The 18,232-nt window shown below is 42.5% G+C and overlaps 1 protein-coding gene and 1 long non-coding RNA gene across 3 annotated transcripts in view; one reads left to right on the top strand and one right to left on the bottom strand.

The window, feature by feature from the left end:
• LOC117354090 overlaps positions 1-18,232 on the bottom strand; it is a 185,289-nt gene that overhangs the window by 99,128 nt on the left and 67,929 nt on the right. Inside the window, exon 3 of one of the 2 annotated variants that reach the window (XR_004538112.1) lies at positions 6,523-6,993. The exons of the other annotated variant lie outside the window; for it this stretch is intronic. This is a non-coding gene — a long non-coding RNA (uncharacterized LOC117354090). Of the gene's footprint in view, positions 1-6,522; positions 6,994-18,232 lie in introns of those variants that run through there. 2 annotated transcript variants of the gene reach the window in all.
• Positions 6,791-18,232, top strand: part of LOC117354089 (histone deacetylase 4-like) — a 369,845-nt gene continuing 358,403 nt past the window's right edge. The window contains exon 1 of the mRNA XM_033930944.1: positions 6,791-6,961. Within this exon, the coding sequence (XP_033786835.1) occupies positions 6,905-6,961 (57 nt within the window). The 5' untranslated portion in view covers positions 6,791-6,904. The remainder of the gene's footprint in view (positions 6,962-18,232) is intronic.

The following is an 18,232-nucleotide window of genomic DNA, read 5'->3' as shown; positions in this document are numbered from 1 at the left end:
ATTCCAGTGAGGACACCGTATTGAGCAGTAGGTGGTGATCAACAGTATCAAAGGCAGCAGACAGATTGAGAAGGATGAGTAGAAACTATTGGATTTGGCTTGGAACAGGACATTAGAGATTTTAGCAAGGGCAGTTTCCATAGAACTACGAGGGTAAAAGCCTGATTGAAGCGGATCAAGAATATCTTGCCAGAATCAATCACTTAGAACAACCAGGGTACTTCAGCTAGGAAAATGAAGATCAGTAAAATGTACTAAATGTATATAGTTATAGACTTACTCCTATCTAATACTAAAGCTTAGTCTCTAGAGAGTGATCAAATTTTTCTTATAGGCTCAGAGATATGAAACTCCAATGGGGAGTGACAACACCACCCTGGCAAGAGTTCACCGTCCAGTCATTGCATTTTGATCATATGATCAATCTCTGAGGATAGATATTTAGTTGCAACTATATCATAATTATTAAGATTCTTTTTTGTGTTTTCTTCTTTTATTATTTATATAATATTGTTTGCTCAAAAAGTAATCAAATGGTAAAAAAATCACAAATTTAGAGGTCTTCACTTAGCTTTCAACATAGTCCAGGGGATCTTCCGCTCTGCCATCTTTTTCCCCTTCAATCCATCCAGAATTCGGCTGCATGACTCATATTCCATGAGAACCGCTATATTCATGTTAACTCTCCCCTAATGCCCCTTCATTGGCTTCCCATCCGTTTATGAATACAATTTAGACTCCTTTTACTGACCTACAAATGCATTCAGTCGGCTGCCCCCTCATTATCTCGCTTCACCTCTCTCCCCCTATGTTCCCCCCTGCGAACTCCAATCAACTGGTAAATCCCTCCTATCTGTGCCCTTCTCCTCCTCTGCCAACTCCAGACTCTGTCCTTTCTGTACTGCTGCACCGTACGTCTGGAGCAAACAGCCATATTCCCTACAGCAGGCTCCATCTCTGGCAGTGTTCAAGTCCAAGTTAAAAGCTCACCTCTTTGAGACTGCTTTCAACTCCTAACTCTTCTCATCTTGGGTTCTGTTTCCCCAACCCTATATGTCATGTCTGTCTGTCCAAGTTAGATTGTAAGCTCATCCGGGCAGAGACCGTCTATTTATTGTCAAAATGTACAGTGCTGCGTACACCCTTCAGTGCTATAGAAGTGTTAAATAGTAGTAGTAGTAATATACTGGCACCTAAGGCATTCACACCTACCGGCGCTTAAGTCAAGTTAGGCGCTGCTAGACGCAGTTCTACAAATTGTGCCTTTGACTGACATACAGTAGATGCAACCAGTCTGCCGATCCGCAGAGTTAGACACCAAGTTAGGCGCCATTCAGTGGCGTAGCAAGGGGGGGTGCGAGGGGGGCAGTCTGCCCAGGAATGGTCTTCCTCGTGATGCGGTCTTCCTCTTCCTCTCTGCTCCCCCTTCCCCCTTCCCACTCCTCCCCCTGCCGCACGCACATGCCCACACCCCTTCCCGTACCTCTTTAACTTCAGCATGAGCAGCGACGAATGTGCTGCCCTTGAAGGCTTTGGCGCTTTCTCTGACATCACTTCTGGGAAGAAGTGATGTCAGAGAGAGCTCCAAAGCCAATGTGGGTAGCACGTTCTTTGCTGCTCGCGCCAAAGTTGAAAAGGCACAGGGAAGGGGCGCAGGTGCATGCATGTGTTAGGGGGTGGGGAAGAGGGTGGGAGAGGGACGCCACTGCCCCGGGCACCGGTCATCCTCGCTACATCATGAGCGCCATTTATAGTATCTGGCCCTTACTGTATATAAGCGGTAATCTTGCAACATACACATGAATTTGCCATTGCTTACATGCATGGTATTTTTCAAAGCCCCAGAATTGTGTAGCAGAGGGAATAGGTTTTTTGAGTGAATATTTAAGGTGGTGATAGATATAACAGAGATTAGCACAACTGTCCCCTGAATCACTGGTGAAGTCTCATTGTAAATGTAACTTCGCTGTAAATGTACAGTCTCTTCATCTGTTAACCGCATAGAACTTCCATAGTAATGCGGTATACAAGAATAAAGCTATTATTATTATTATTATTAAGAGCTGTACATGAGATTTCTGTTCATGCCCAAACTCTGCCCAAACCATATCCTCTTGATATCTCTGTATCACAGATCATTTATATGTGTCAGTAATGAATTTCAGAAATCAGCATTTACACTTGCATTAGATATGCACATGAAAATAAGTACAGTGGTGCCTCGCATAACGAACGCCTCACACAACGAACGCTGCACACAACGAACTTCATGTCTTGATTCACACAACGAACTTCGTTTCACACAACGAACTTCACACAACGAACTTCGTTTCACACAACGAACTTCGTTTCACACAACGAACTTCGTTTCACACAACGAACTTCGTTTCACACAACGAAGTCGCCCGAGCTGCCGATGTATTGCATCCTTCCGCGCAGGCACTGCAGGCAGTCGTTAGTCACTGCGCTTAACTGCCCTCTCTCACTGTATACAGTCGTCCTTTTAAGATAAACTCAATATTTTTTATATATCATGGCTTCTAAAAAAAGCAGGAAGGTGATTTCTGTTGAAATGAAACGGGAAATAATTAGAAGGAGTGAATGTGGGGTAAAACAGTGTGACCTCGTCAAAGAGTTTGGCCTCAGCAAGACCACCATTTTCACCATTTTGACAAATTTATCTTTTTTTATGTCATCTTAGCATATTTTATGCTGCAGAACGAATTATTTTTTTTAACATGTATTGTTATGGGAAAACGCGTTTCCCATAACGAACTTTTCGCATAACAAACTTGCTCCTGGAACGAATTAAGTTCGTTGTGTGAGGCACCACTGTATGTAAATAGCAAATAAAGCTCTAAAATACTAAAACCACTACAAAAGTGTCCTTAGCACGCTCTTTACATGGGACTTTCTTGTGCACAAAGGCCACTTGTGCTTTGGCGAGAAAATGGCACATTTTCCCTAGTTTCCAAATGAATGGCTAAGGGCTAATTTCACCATTAGTGTGTGGCCATTTAAAAAAAAAAAAATTAGCACATAAGCCCCGTACCAAAACCAAAAAAGTTTGTAGACCAGTGTCTCTCACTGTATGCCATGGCATAGTGGTGTGCTCCGAAGAGATTCCGGGTGTGCCACGAGAGATTCTAGAATTTTACTTTATTTAAAAAAATTCCCTTCATAAGTATACATTAGAATAGATGACATGCATGTCGTGTAAGCAAGAGTCTGTCAATGTTATGAGTGTCTGTGTGCATAAGGATTTAACTGCCGATGCGCATCATTTTTTGACGTGATTGGTCCTTGAAAACTAATGGCAAGTAATTTGATTTTAATTTTTTTAATGCAGTAGTTATCCTAACTTGAGCAACAAAGCAATTAAGGGCTCCTTTTACTAAGGTGCGCTACGACTTTAATTTCACCATTGCTACAATTATCCATACATATCTTAAAGAACTTTAAATAAATAACTCTCAAATTTAATTATTGTAGGCGATAAGGCCCTAATTCTATAAAATCCACCTTAATGAAAACAACACTGATTCTATAAAACTTAGGCACCCTTTATAGAATCACACTCAGCATCCTAACATTTAAGTATCCCCAATTTATGCCAGGGTTTTCTAAGAGTCAGGTGCCAATATCAGAGCCTAACGGCACCTGATTCACTAAGAGGTGCCTAACTCAAAAACATGTCCATGATCTGCCCCCTAACCACACCCACTTATAGTGTAGGTGCTTTGGGCTAGGCACCTACTTTTTATAGAATCAAATTTTTTGAGTTAGGCACCTAATTTTCAATTGTCCAATTAAGGCCGATTGTGACATGTTGAGTGCCAATATCAAAGATAATTAAGCCTATCGCTCAATTAAAGTAGGCGCTGATATTGGCACCTAACTTTACGCAGAATTTATAGAATCAGGGCCTAAGTACTCACGTGTTAACCCCACACCAATCAACTAGCACAAAGCAATGCCTCACAAACTAACTGATTAGCACTATCATGCCAGCTCTCTACCCCCTAACACAGTCCCTTAGAGGAAATTTTTAAAAAAAATTTTTTAGTGTACGGTGTATGCATTGCAGAAAGGCACATTTACCAAGGGATGCTAGTGCATGTCCTGTGGCAACCCTTTTTTTATGTGTGGTAGAAGCATGCTGGTGCTTACTGCACTTTAGTGATGGGATCCCATTAGCTTCTAACTTTGTTTGAAAACAGGGGTCAAATTTAAGCATCTAATTGCCTAGGGATGTTATTTCAAAGGCATCTATCCTGGATTCTATATATGGCACTCAAAATTACATGTGGAAATTTGGGCAGGCACCTAAATTTTGCACAGAATTTAATTGAATAGCAAACTAATTAGTATCAAGCAATTATAAGTGATAATTGGAAACAATTAGAATTCATGCATGCTTCATGCTACTGTAAGCATATTCTCTCAAGACCTTTAAGTCTCAACTAAAAGTCAACTATTTTAAAATGGCATTTGACTCAACCTTCTAATTGGATTATTCTTAATTCAATTAATGCCTTCTTTTAAAAAAATAACTTAATCCATTTGTTGTTTTTCCTTTTGTTTTTTTCCTAAGCATTGTAAACCTTTCCTTTTCCTGTTGGCCTATTTGCTCAGTTTGTTCCCTTGTCTTGGTCCTTGTACTAGAGAGTTACGCGGGGACAGAAATCCCACCCATCCCCACCTGTCCCTGCCAGAATCCCACCCGTCCCCACCCATCCCCGTCAGAATCTTCTCCGTCCCCGCCCATCCCAATTAGGAATCCCCTCCGTCCCCGCCTGTCCCCGCCCATCCCCACGAGGAATTCCCAATGTCCCCGCCATCCCCCATAAAAGTTACCTGTCTCCTTAGTACTTATTTGTATTTGTGAAAATGGAGAGTTAAGTGACTTTCCCAGAGTCACAAGGAGATGCAGTGGGATTCAAACCTAGTTCCCTTGGATCTCAGGCCTCTGCACTATTAGGCTACTCTTTAACCTGTCTGACACTATTTGGCCATATTGTTTATGCTCTTAAAGAAGTTGACTAAGAAGCCTGAATCTATCTATCATATCATCACTCTTTCCACTCCATCATTCATTCATCTCTCTCCATCAGTATGCAGTGTGCTGCAAATGTCTTATCAAGGGCTTCTGGCCAGCTTTTCTTCACTAACCCTCTTTGCTGTCATTAAAAAAAAAAAAAAAGTTAAACGAGAGACTCTAACAGGGAATTCCTTTCCTGCAGTCTGTCTCTCTTTACACCATCACCATGCATGCCATTCTCAGCTGTCCATCGACCCTTCTTCCATCCAGTTCTCCTCTTCCCCCTGCCTTAGCCCTCTGAAATAATTTCTACACCATAAAGACATAGTTTGTTTGTGCAATGTGCATGTGAATGCCTCACAACTGCACAAAGGATAACTTTGAGAAATGCAAGAAGCTCAAAGTGTGTTGGACATAGTATTTGACCCCCCCCCCCAATTATACACATAAGGCGAATAAAGATCTCTGCAATCTCACTGCACCAGCCTTGCAGGTTAACTCGATACCTGATTGCACAAAAGGGAAATCTGTAAATGCTGAAAATGAAGGCATTCTAAGAATAACAGAATTTCTTCTCCCGGCCCACCTCACGCACTCCCTGCACACTGGAGAGCCCCGATTCAACTTTCTCAGCCTTCCTCCAAAAGGGGAGGAGGCGGAGGTAGGGGAAGTGAATCCCTTTCGCGTGTCTTTGTTTCCAATTGGCCACAACTAGGTTGAGGGCGGACTTCATACAGGCTGACTTCCTGTTCTAGCCTTGCACGTGCCACCGCCCGACCAATCAGCAGCAATGTAGTGAGCTCAGCACGTAGGCACACTGAGCGCCTATGTGCTGAGCTCACTGCTCAGAATAGCTATTCCTGCCACGGCGCCAGACTTGTATCATCTTGAAAATTAGGTAGGCCTCAGAATGGGAGCTCCAGTTCCATCCCCGTGGGAGTCCCGTCGGCCTTGGAGGGGATCCCCATGGGATTCCCGCGATCCCCATTTCCGTGCTGACCTCTACCTTGTACCCTGTCCGTTTATTTGAATTTTTAACTTTTCCCTTGATTTTACTTACCATATGTAAACCACTTTGACTTAACTTTGTTTTGGTAAATATGGAGGTACATTAAAATAACTAACTATAAAGGTTCACATGCATTTCCTAGTGCACACATCTGAAAAGGGGACACGGGCATTCCAAGAGTGAGGAGAAAAAATAAAAGGGAAAAATAAACATACTTGTAGGTGAATTGAAAGAGTTGGAATAGTGAGTAGAAATGGATGTATTAAATAGAGAAAGTAACAACCATCCTAGGTGCTAAACTCTGCATCTTTCTTTAATCCCTTAATAAAGGAGGGGGTTAATATACCCTTAAATATATAACTTATACAGATTGAAGTATATCTTGTACAATCTTGTACTAGACTTTCAGATATAACAAACTCAGACTTCAATTTTTAAATTTTTACGTCTGGCAGGTAGAGATTCAGCTCTGTATATAATCCTGGCTGTGATAAACTATCTACTACTGTGGCCTGGTGTCCGACATCCTGTAACTAAGCCAGATCTGGCCTGTGTAACGCTGTTTGTAATGAGCAATCTAAACAGGGAATGGAAGTCAGGCATGGCAGGAATGTGTTTCCATTGGAGAAGTCTGTGTTGAGAAAAAGTATAAGCAAAGACATGTCCAGAAGGCCTTTTCAACTAGCCAAGACGGAAGACTAATGTTATTGTACATTGGCTGTCACCCTGCCAGCCCTCCCTCGCAGATTTGTTTTCCCTCATACTCTCTCTCTCTCCTCTTTCTCTTCTGACTGTTTGCTCAGGTGGATAGTGACACCATTTGGAATGAGCTGCATTCGTCCGGCGCTGCATGCATGGCCGTTGGCTGTGTCATCGAGCTGGCTTCCAAAGTGGCCTCAGGAGAGCTGAAGGTGAGGTCTAGGTTGCGTTGTGTGTGGGAAAGCTAAGAAAGGAGCAGAAACAGAGAGGTTTTTAAATTTTGGAGCTGGGTGGTGGAGGAGGGGGGAAGGGAGTAAATAAGAAGATGATCACTAAGTTAGGGATATCTGCAGTACAGTTCTCATAATTTCTTTTATATATCATATGCAAATACGTATTAGTCTCAAATGGAATCCATTTCGGTGCAAGCCAAATGAACACCGTGGTTGGCAGATTCCTTTGTTGACAGTATTAAGCTTATTAAAAATGATTTTTGCAATTCTTATTTTTGTAGAAAAGAAAAACCACAAGTGGTATTAGACTACTAAGGTCTAAATGATATAAATTTTCTCTCATGCACACAATCTGACAATCTACCTTGAAATCCTGCTTTTAAAGAGAATTTTATAAGTATTAATGAGCGTGTGTGTATCTAACCTCAGAATACCACCCAGGAAAGGTAAACAGTGAACAGAGGAAGGAGAACATTGTTGATTAGAAAGGTAATGATGCAGGATGTGCTTTTCTACAAAGCAGTTTTAAAACTGACTACACTTCATTGTTCTTCTCCCACTGTTTCTGTCTCTTTTTTAATATGTGATCTGCAAAGGTTAATGTGTCCAACCAAGGTACCCCTAGTCTAAACAATTTACAAAATCTACAGACCTGAAAGATGCTGACATTTATTTGGTATTTTAACAGCGGCATTTCAAGGTATACTAATTAAGCACTTTGAGTGCAGACATCCCAAGCAGGATTCTGTCTCTTGCTAAAATTATATACAATTGGAATGAGCTAATTTGATTTCTAATAAAAATGGTTAAATGATTTTTTTTTTTTTAATTTAAACGATGACTGGTTTGGTCTTATGCCAAAAGGTGATGCCATTTGTGCTGAGGATTTTGGATACAGAAGATATATATTTAATTAGAGTTTTAACAGTCTACTTTTGTTTGCTAAAAACATGGTGGATAAATGTTCAAGAACTATGAACAAATTTACCCCCCTTTTTACAAAAGTGTAGGGCATTTTTTTAGCGTCGGCCACAGCAGTAACAGCTCCCACGCTCATAGAATTCCTATGAGTGTAGGAGCTGTTACTGCCACGGCCAATGCTAAAAATCACGCTACACTTTTGTAAAATTGCTTTTGCAGCCGATATGGTGACTATTCCATATCTATTCAAAACATCAGTAAATGAATTTTGCTTTCTAGTAGTCTGAAGTTGTGCACTAGAGATTGTATGACTAGGTAGATAGTGACTATAATCGCTAAAATATGCTGTTATAGAATTTCATTTGTATCACATTTCACATTTATATTCTGCCTTCTTTAAACAAGACTCAGAGCACTTTGCAACTTAAGCATAAGTTTAACAAAAACAATTCAGTAAAAAGGTTCAGTAGAAAGGTACGAACAAGAATTTCACTTCCCCACCCTCAAAATAATAGAAACAAATTCCGCTTCATTACAGTTAAAGGCCAAATAAAATAACACTCCCATTCAAGGCCTGTGTTACACAAACTGGAGCCCAGGGCATAGATTCAAGAAGGAGACTGAAAGCTCACCAGCAGTATGTGTCTCCTTCAGGTCTGAACAGACCTGGTGGTGGTGGTTGGATGAGGGGTTCCTCTGGCCTGGGAACCCAGGGCTATTGTTTCTAGTTGTCCCCCTAATAATAATCCAATTTCAGTCTTCACCTTGAAGATATGGGTTCTTTGTGGGCTGAATAGTTGGGTGTTTGTTTTTTTTTAATGTACAATAGCAGAATTGGGTGTACTGCTGATTGCAGTATCCACAAATAGGTCACACTTTGAATTAAATATTTTTGTGGAAACATGTTAAGTACTCTTGGCCTTGTGTCTCTACAGGCAACTAGATCATGTCTTAGATCAATCATGTATTATTAACTTTTCCACTAGCCAGGGATGCCACGGAGAATATTAGAATATGTTATGATTTTCTTCCCAAAATTGGTGTGGAGAAGTTTAGGGAGGAATGGAGGGAAGACTTTTAATCCCAACCAATGTTCCTTCTAAGGATTGACTGGGTGCGAGCAAATTTTCTCTCATGTGAGCGACAAGTTCTAAATATTTTTTTCTTATGAGCAACAAGTTTTAAACAACCCCCCCCCCCCAATTTCCCAGATTTGCAAGTATTTTTGTGAGTGACACTCCTAGAATAAGAACATAAGAACATAAGAAGTTGCCTCCGCTGGGGCAGACCAGAGGTTCATCCTGCCCAGCGGTCCGCTCCCGCGGCGGCCCATCAGGCCCACTGCCTGAACAGTGGTCTCTGACTAATTTTATAATTTACCTCTAATCCTGTCCCTATAACCTTACCTCTACTCCTATCTGTACCCCTCAATCCCTTTGTCCTCTAGGTACCTATCCAGACCTTCTTTGAAGCCCTGTAGCGTACTTCTGCCTATCACATCCTCCGGCAGCGCGTTCCATGTATCCACCACCCTCTGGGTGAAAAAGAATTTCCTGGCATTTGTTCTAAACCTTTCCCCTTTCAATTTCTCCAAGTGCCCCCTTGTACTTGTGGTTCCCCTTAGTTTGAAAAATCTGTCCCTGTCTACTTTTTCTATGCCCTTCATGATCTTGAAGGTTTCTATCATGTCTCCCCTGAGTCGTCGCTTTTCCAGGGAGAAAAGCCCCAGCTTTTTCAGTCTGTCAGTATATGAGAGGTCCCCCATACCCTTTATTAGCTTAGTTGCTCTTCTCTGGACTCTCTCAAGTCTTTCTTGAGGTACGGCGACTAGTACTGGACACAGTACTCCAGGTGCGGGCGCACCATTGCACGATACAGTGGCAGGATGACTTCCTTCGTCCTGGTTGTGATACCTTTCTTAATGATACCCAACATTTTGTTCGCTTTCCTTGAGGCTGTGGCGCACTGCGCCGACGCCTTCAATGTTGTGTCCACCATCACTCCCAGGTCTCTTTCAAGGTTGCTCACCCCTAACGGTGATCCCCCCATCTTGTAAGTGAACATCAGGTTCTTTTTCCCAATATGCATGACCTTGCATTTCCCTATGTTGAAGCTCATTTGCCACTTTTTGGCCCACTCTTCCAGCGTTGTCAGATCTTTTTGGAGGTCTTCGCAGTCCTCCATGGTTACGACCCTGCTGTATAGTTTAGTGTCATCCGCAAATTTAATAACCTCACATTTTGTTCCCACCTCCAGGTCTTTAATAAATATATTGAACAGGAGCGGTCCCATGAATGATTGCTCCCATGCTCTGCTAGGAAGGAACACAGATCTCAACTGTCTCTGATTTGGATATGTAATCTTTGCTGTGGGAAGAGTTATCAAGTCATATAATCAATATAAAACAAATTTAGATTCTAGTTCATATTCATCCACATTGCTAGTATTCTGCAATACAAGAAAAAAAAAAAGATCTGAGGATGTCAGAACATTATTGGCAGCACCATCCTACAACGGATGTAAAATCTGATTACATATCTGCTCTCGAGAGATTGAGTTGGACCATTGTGGACAAGCTACATCTAAGTTACTTTTAGTAACATATGTGATATAGGGATCTTTTACTAAGGTGTGCTAGCGTTTTTAGCACACGAACAAGATTAGCGCATGCTATAGCACGTGCTAGCCGAAAAACTTAAAAGGATCGGCTAGTGCGATAGGCATTTTAGTGCGCACTAAAACCACTAGCGCGCCTTTGTAAAAGGAGCCCATAGATCGGGAGCACTGAACTAAGGTACTCAGCATAAGGGCTTGAAAGTTATTATAAAAATTGTTCAGTAGTACTAGATAACTGCAATTTAACAAATGTAACCTTCAAATCATGAAATAACTGATGTTTCAGTGTCAGGTCTCAATCAAGCAAGATCCCTAAATTTTTCACTATAGGCAAAATGGAGAAGAATTTGGGAGCTTCTCAATATTTGAAAGATTCACTGTATCTGTGTGTTTGCTGTGATCTATTGCCACTAATTTATTGGCAGTGCCTACAACAAAAAGTTAGGAGATTGACTAATTGCTGCTCAGGAATTATGGAAGGAATTGGCAGCAAATTTAAGGGCAGAAATAGACATGAAACCTTTTTTGTGTGCGCTCTTAAAGGTATATTGGTTTGGACAAGCTTTTCCTCAACATTGATTGCTACAGTTGTATTTAGTGGTATTATCAGCAGAATATTGCTATTGTATGCATGTTTTTTTAACAGCACAGAATAGTTATTAATCAGTGGTGCAGTACATGGGCATTGCCTCCCCAAACACTACTGGATGGCATACCTCTTCAACCCCATATAGTCCAGTATCTAAACCTCTCTTTCCTCTTCTCCCAATTAAGCATCACCCCTTGACCCTCCCCTGGTAATCTAGCTTCTCCTTTGGTCTTTTAAGGCCTCCCCCAGTATATTTTTAAAATGCTATTTTAATGCTTGGAGCAACATCTAACAGTGAGCAGTGATGCATATGCATTGCTCATGCCCTCTCCACAGCTTTCACACTTCCGGTTTGTGAGCAGAGACAGGAACCATCAGAGTAAAGACTAGGGAGGGTGTGAGCAGTATATATGTATCACTGCTCGCAACCAGCTGCCACCCAAACATTAAAAAAACAACAAAAAAACCCTTTTAATAAATACACCCAAGGGGATATGTATGCTTGATAACTAAGGGACATGCCAGTTCATTGGCAGGGGAGGGAACAAAGATGAAGGACTATTGGGGGGGGGAGGGAGAAGGCCAAATGCTGGCCTATTGGGAGAGGGAAAGATAGAAGGAGAAAGGAAAGTTGTTGGGTGGGAATGGGGAGGAGAGAAAAATGCTGGACCATGGGGAGGGAAAGGGACTTGTATATTGCCTTTTTGTATTTTACAATCACACTCAAAGTGGTTTACATACAGGTACTTCAAGCATTTTCCCTATCTATTCCAGTGGGCTCACAATCTGGGGTAGTGAAGGATTAAGTGACTTGCCCAGGGTCACAGGGAACAGCGTGAGATTTGAGCGTACAGCCTCAGGGTGCTGAGGCTGTAGCTCTAACACTATGCCACACTCTCCTCAGAGAGAGAGAGAGAGAGAAGGGGAAGGAAAATGCTGGACTATGGGGGAGGGGAAAGGGAAGGATAACTGTTGAACCATTGGGGAGGGGATAGAGAAGGCAAATGCTGGACCATTGAGGAAAAATATAAAAAGCCAGGATGCTGACTAAGAGGAGAAAAAAAAAGGATAAAGAAGAGGGGTTCTGACTATGGGAGGAAGGAGAAGAAAGGCATAGAGAGGGAGATTATTATGGGAGAAAGAAAGGGAGATGCTGCACTATTGGGGGTATGCTGATTATGGGGGGAAGAGATAGGGAAGATGTTTGGCTTCAAGAGTAGATGGTGGAGAGAGAGAGAGGGGGGGGGGAAGGATGTTGGATATAAGAGTGGGGAAAGGAGAGAAGGAAAAAGAGGAAATGGAGGCCAATCATGGGTTGGACATTGGAAGAAAGGAGCTGCCAGTTGATGCTGAAACTGTGGACTGAGAGGGTGTTTCATACTGGGCTCGAAGATTGGGAGAAGGGAGCTGAATTAGGAAAAGTTTACTGAAAAATGGGAATGAGGAACAGGTGGAAGCGGGAGGACTACAGAAATAAGGATATGAAGTAGAGGGATACAGGGCTGGATTGGAAAAAAGAGGAATAAAATTTAGCTGAAAGTAGATTTTAAAAAGCAGATAACAGAAATGGAGAAAAAGGATGAAGCAGAAGGGCTGATGTTAGGGCTATTCTCAGTTAGGGCACTAGTCTTTGACCAGAGGGCGTAAGAGGACTGATGGGCATGATGGACCAGCAGCAGCAATTCTTAAATGAAGGGGGAGAAATGGAGGAGTGATGAAACAAAAAATGGATGTGAGATCCTGGAGAAGGACTTCAGGAAAAGCATAAGGAAGTGGCAACAAGAGACCAAGACCAACCATACTGGAAAAATAAAATGACCAGACAAAGGTGCAAAATATCTATCACAGTTTTTAGCACAGGCTGGCGTGCTGCATGCTCTGCGCTGCTCCAGATGCACATAGGAACTCTATGAGTGGTCGGGAGCAGCGTAGAGTATTCAGCACGCCAGCCAGCACTATAAACCACTTTTGCAGTTCTGTAAAAGGGGGGGGCATGTAATTTTTAGAAAATATAATATATCACCATTGAAAATCTGCATCATTTGTATTTTGTTCTGGAAGAAATGCATTTCTGATTCTCTTTCTTCAGTATTCCACTTTTAAGATACTGGAGTCTCTTGAGTTTTCATTTAAGTTTGTGTCTGCATATTTGTTTCTACTTTGCAATCAGTTTTTTTACTAGGTGATAGTCTGTTTTCCCTGTGTAACTGAGGTGAGGAATTCTGTTAACATGTACAGTAGACTGTGCGTAAGACTTTGTAGCAGTCTGGCTTGTCTTCTTTTCCCTAATGGAGCTGTACTGCTAATTTATCATAGGCTGGGCTAGTGCATTTTGAATTCTTGGATTTGGTGCTGGTATGGTATGTTAAGCTTCTGAGTGTCCACTGGAAGGGATTTGTGTTACTTCACATAGTATCTGGCAGTGAGAAAAGGTGGAAGTGTGCTGGGGAAGGAGAAGAGAGGGGGCAGTCACAGGGACCATGGCCCTACCAATTTGTTGCTCTGCATAGCATCAGTACTAGGCAGAGGGAAGTAGGGGCAGAACTTGGTTTGTTTGGCTCTCTCTTATTCTGGTTCTCCTGAGGAAGAGTGCAGGAGGAATGTAAGGAAAGAGAGAGATGGGGAAGTATGTGCCAGAAGGGGTGGGAGGGAGAGAGAGTGCCAGGAGGAAAAAGAGAAAGGAGAGAGAGAGAGTATATGCTGGGGAGTTAGAAGAAGAAAGACAGGATAGGAGGTGGGTTGTGAGGAATGAAAAGAAAAGAGATGATGGGTACAGAGAAAAGATTGAACAATCAAAAGGAGAGGGAGGATGAGAATATGGGAAAGGAGAGAGATGTGAGGGGAGGAAGAAGTACAGAGAAAAAAGTGGAAAGAAAAGATGAGTGGGAAGGGCCAGAAGTTGAAAGAAGGAAGGAGGAAAAGGGTATGCAGAAGATATGCAAGGAGGGAAGGGTAGGAAAAGAGGTGAAGAATGAGGGGATTATAAAAAGTTGGGGATGGAAAATGTGTGTGAAGTACTAGTAAAGGTGAGGAGTAAGTGCAGGAGGGAGAGAGGCAAATTGAAGAGTATACATGGGAATAAAAGGAAACATAAAGAAAAAGTGAAACAAAAGAAATGGAGGGGAGGGAGAAAGTTATCCTTATGCCACTAATCTGAACCCCATTATCCCTTATGCCCCACCCCCATTAAAAAAAGATCAAAGTAGGCAAACTATGCTTATGGTGCAGTTTATAAATGTGCTTTAAATAAATAAAACACTCCCCATGTCACTTTCCAGACTTTTTTGGGGGTTCCTGTAGTGTCTTCATGTTGTTGGTGACCCAACTTGAGAGGACAGCTCCAAATGACATTAGTAGGAAAGGCAGTGCTTTGGGCAAATGCCAAAGCAACAGTACCTGGTCTAAGAGCAGTATGCCCTCAGGCAGGAGTGGGGCTGAAGCAGTTGGATTTCTCCCTCTCACAGCTCTCACCGACATCCTATCCAGCTTGCTAGAATGTTTTATTATATAAAAGAGTGATCCTCTGTTATACAGTTAAATAAACAACCCCCTGTGGACATGAATACTAAAAATATTCACATAATATCCCCAAAGCTTAAATAAACAAATGCACCTATGCATCTCTGCACATAAACGTGATGGATTAGTTGAACTCAGGCAGTTACATATTCGTCTGCTCATCTGCAGTCACCTAGAACTAATAGACTTAAATACCCAGGGGGCAATTTTCAAAGACACGTCCACTGCAGTTCTGAAAGAAAAGTTGAAGACGTATCTTTTTCAGATTGCTTTCAATTGGCTGGTATTTATGTAAGAGAGTTTGTTTCTAATATTATTTTGACAGGTATCTGCTGAATATTTTCTCTCCTGCTTCGAGTTGTCTTATTTCCCTTAGCCTATTGGATTATTGGAATGTTCTATCCCAGGGACTTCATCAACAAGATATCAGGCATTTGCAAATTATTCAAAATATTGCTGTTAAAATTAATTACAGGAACAAAATGATCATGTTACCTGACTTGAAATCTGAACATTGGTTGCCAGTGGCTTACCATTTAGTTTTCAAAATACTTATTCGCGTACATAAACCCCTTAATGCTATAAAAAGCGCTGAAAATTGTGCATGCAAATTCGGGCATGTAACCAATTGGGGCATGCAATTTATTTCAATAACAAGCTAATTGGTGCCAATAATTTTCATTTTAACAAGCCATTTTTGGTCCTAATTAGAATTAGTTACTAGTTATGTGCATAAACGTAAACTCTATGGGGTTCATAATCAAAAATCAAGTACAGTGAGGAGTGAGGAGTGTGTGGCGCGGTGGTTGAAGCTACAGCCTCAGCACCCTGGGGTTGTGGGTTCAAACCCCGCGCTGCTCCTTGTGATCCTGGGCAAGTCACTTAATCCTCCATAGCCCCAGGTACGTTAGATAGATTGTGAGCCCACCGGGACAGATAGGGAAAATGCTTGAGTACCTGATTGTAAAACCGCTTTGATAACCTTGATAGGCGGTATATAAAATCCTAATAATAAAACTTACATCTAAATTCCCACCTAAATCGGCACTTGGATGACCTAAAAGACAGGTCGTCCAAGTGCTATAAATTGAAACGAGTTTTTAGTTGTATCCAGGGACTTTTTAGGCCTCTGAATGCCACTGTACGCCCAGAGCTGAATGGGTCATTTTAGGAGGAGTGGTGAGGGCGGGATTTGGGCGGGACATGGGCCAACCTAACTGAAAGTTTTACAAGGATGCATGGACGGAACTTATACGTTGTGACTTAGGCGATCTAAAAACAGGTCTATCCAAAGTGACCAGATAACCACTGTAGTGCCAAAGTACAGATTCCCATACACTCCCCTAGTGATCACTGACACCCTCACACTGCCATACAAATCAGAATAAAAACGTACATACCTGCCTCCAGAATACCAGCACCTGGCATAGGAAAGCCTAATAGAGCTGCACAGAGGTGGCTTAAGTAGTCTGGAGGGTGGGCTAGTGAACCATAGAGAGGAGGACCCAGGCCCATAAGCCACTCTAACCATGTGAGTCCACCATAACACCCTAAAACACTACTGTACTGCCATATAGGTGGCACCTGCAGCCATAAGGGCTTTTGGGGTTATAGACAGGTGATAGTAGGTTTTGGGGGGCTCACCATGACCTGCAAGGGAGTTGTGGTGAGATGTTTATGTGGCACCCTTTTTGTGAAGTTCACAGCAGTGCCCTGTAAGGTGTCCCGCACTACTTCGCTGCCATGTATGAGTGGTCAGTCCATCTCTTTGCTGGCCTCTCCCACATCCAAAAGGTCTTGTTCTAGGCATTTGGGATTTCGATGATTTTTGGGACGAGAATGCTGTATATAGATGACTTGACGGTCTGGATGGTCAAATGTCTGGACACAGAAGTAGATGATTTTCGGGGGGAAAAATATATTGGACGTACTTTTCGAGAATGGTCATTAGACGCTGCCAACTTTGGGCGACTAGCACCCTAGACCCAAAATGGACTTAGATGGGGTTTTTTTTTTTTTTTTAAATTATGCCTCTCTATGTGTGAGTCAAAAAAGGGACACAGCAATGAAAGGGTTATGGGTGGGTTGGGGGCCCTCCTTTAAGCTGTGACCATAGTTATAGAACATGGGCATCTGCACATAAATTTAGACACAGACATTTGCACCACATTTTCACTGGTGCAAATGGCTGCACCTAAAGTTAGGCACAGTTCCCATTCAGGTCAATGCTGTGCTGTAACTGTGTGTGTGTATGTGGGGGGTGGGGGGGGTTTCCATTCATTTTCAATGAAACTTGCTTGCAATTGTAGTGAAGAAGTAGCAGGGTGTTAAAAACCAGGTGCTGAGAGCTATGCAAAATTGCAAGAGAACCTTGCAAGACAGAGAGGCTGGGCTTTAAAATGGCAGATGACGTTTAATGTGAGCAAGTGAAAAGTGATGAACGCAGAAAAAAGGAACCTGAACTATAGCTATGTGATGTGGGGTTCCATGTTAGGGGTCAACGCCCAAGAAAAGGATCTAGGCATCATCGTTGAGGATACGTTGAAACCCTTAGCTCAGTGTGTGGCAGCGGCTAAGAAAGCAAAGAGAATGTTAGGAATTATCAGGAAAGGAATGGAAAATAAGATGCAAATGCTGTAATGCCTTTGTATCGCTCCATGGTGGGGAAATCCACTGCTTATTCCTAGGATAAGCAATATAAAATATGTTTTACTCTTCGAGATCTTTCCAGATACTTGTTACCTGGTTTGGCCACTGCTGGAAACAGGATACTGGGCTTGATGGACCTTCGGTCTGTCCCAGCATGGCAACTCTTAGGGGTCCTTTTACAAAGGTGTGATAGCGGTTTAATGCGTGGAATACCGCGCGTTAAACCAACTGCCGCGCTAGTACCTAATGCCTCCATTGACGAGGCGTTAGGATTTTAGGCGGGGGTTAGCGCATGATGAAATGTCTGACGCGCTAACCCCCATAGCGCGCCTTGATAAAGGGAGCCCTTAATACTAGGTTGCAATAATATGCTATAATAAAATCTGGATACTGTCACAAACCTGCTACTGAGGTCAGGTTTGTGCCTGTGAAAGCACAAAAACCCCTGATCTTTAAAAGGGCTGATCAATGCAGCAGCAGTGCTAGCAGTGGAGAACAGGATTCTAGCCCTGAGGAGATTGCCCAAGAGCAGGAGCCCTGGGGGGAGGGGAAGCAGAATGAGTTTAAAAACTTCCCTGAACCTAGAACAGTCCCTGCTAAGAAGCACTCTGGTAGGCAGGCTCCTAATCAAGCTAGCACACAGCTCCTGAGACTAATTGAGCAACACCACAAGGCTCAGCAAAAGCCAACCCATTCTCCTTTTAGAGCAGGGCGTGGCTTTCTCAAACCTGGTCATAACCAGCAGTCCAAGCTGGGAAGATTCAGTCTGGACCCAACCTGGGAAGAAGACTCATGTCCTGGTGCTGCTCCCATGTCTCAGCAAGGGAACGAGATAGAAATGGAGGACCTGAGTAATTTCCCTTTAGCAAGCTTACCTGAAGAAGCAATGGACATTGCCTGTGACAGTTGAGAAGACTGCAGGAGAGAGAGCTAAGTTGTTTTTGCTATGTTTGTTC

Source organism: Geotrypetes seraphini, chromosome 2 (genome assembly GCF_902459505.1).
Source record: "Geotrypetes seraphini chromosome 2, aGeoSer1.1, whole genome shotgun sequence".
NCBI lineage: Eukaryota > Metazoa > Chordata > Amphibia > Gymnophiona > Dermophiidae > Geotrypetes > Geotrypetes seraphini.
This window is presented reverse-complemented; position numbering and strand designations above follow the sequence as displayed.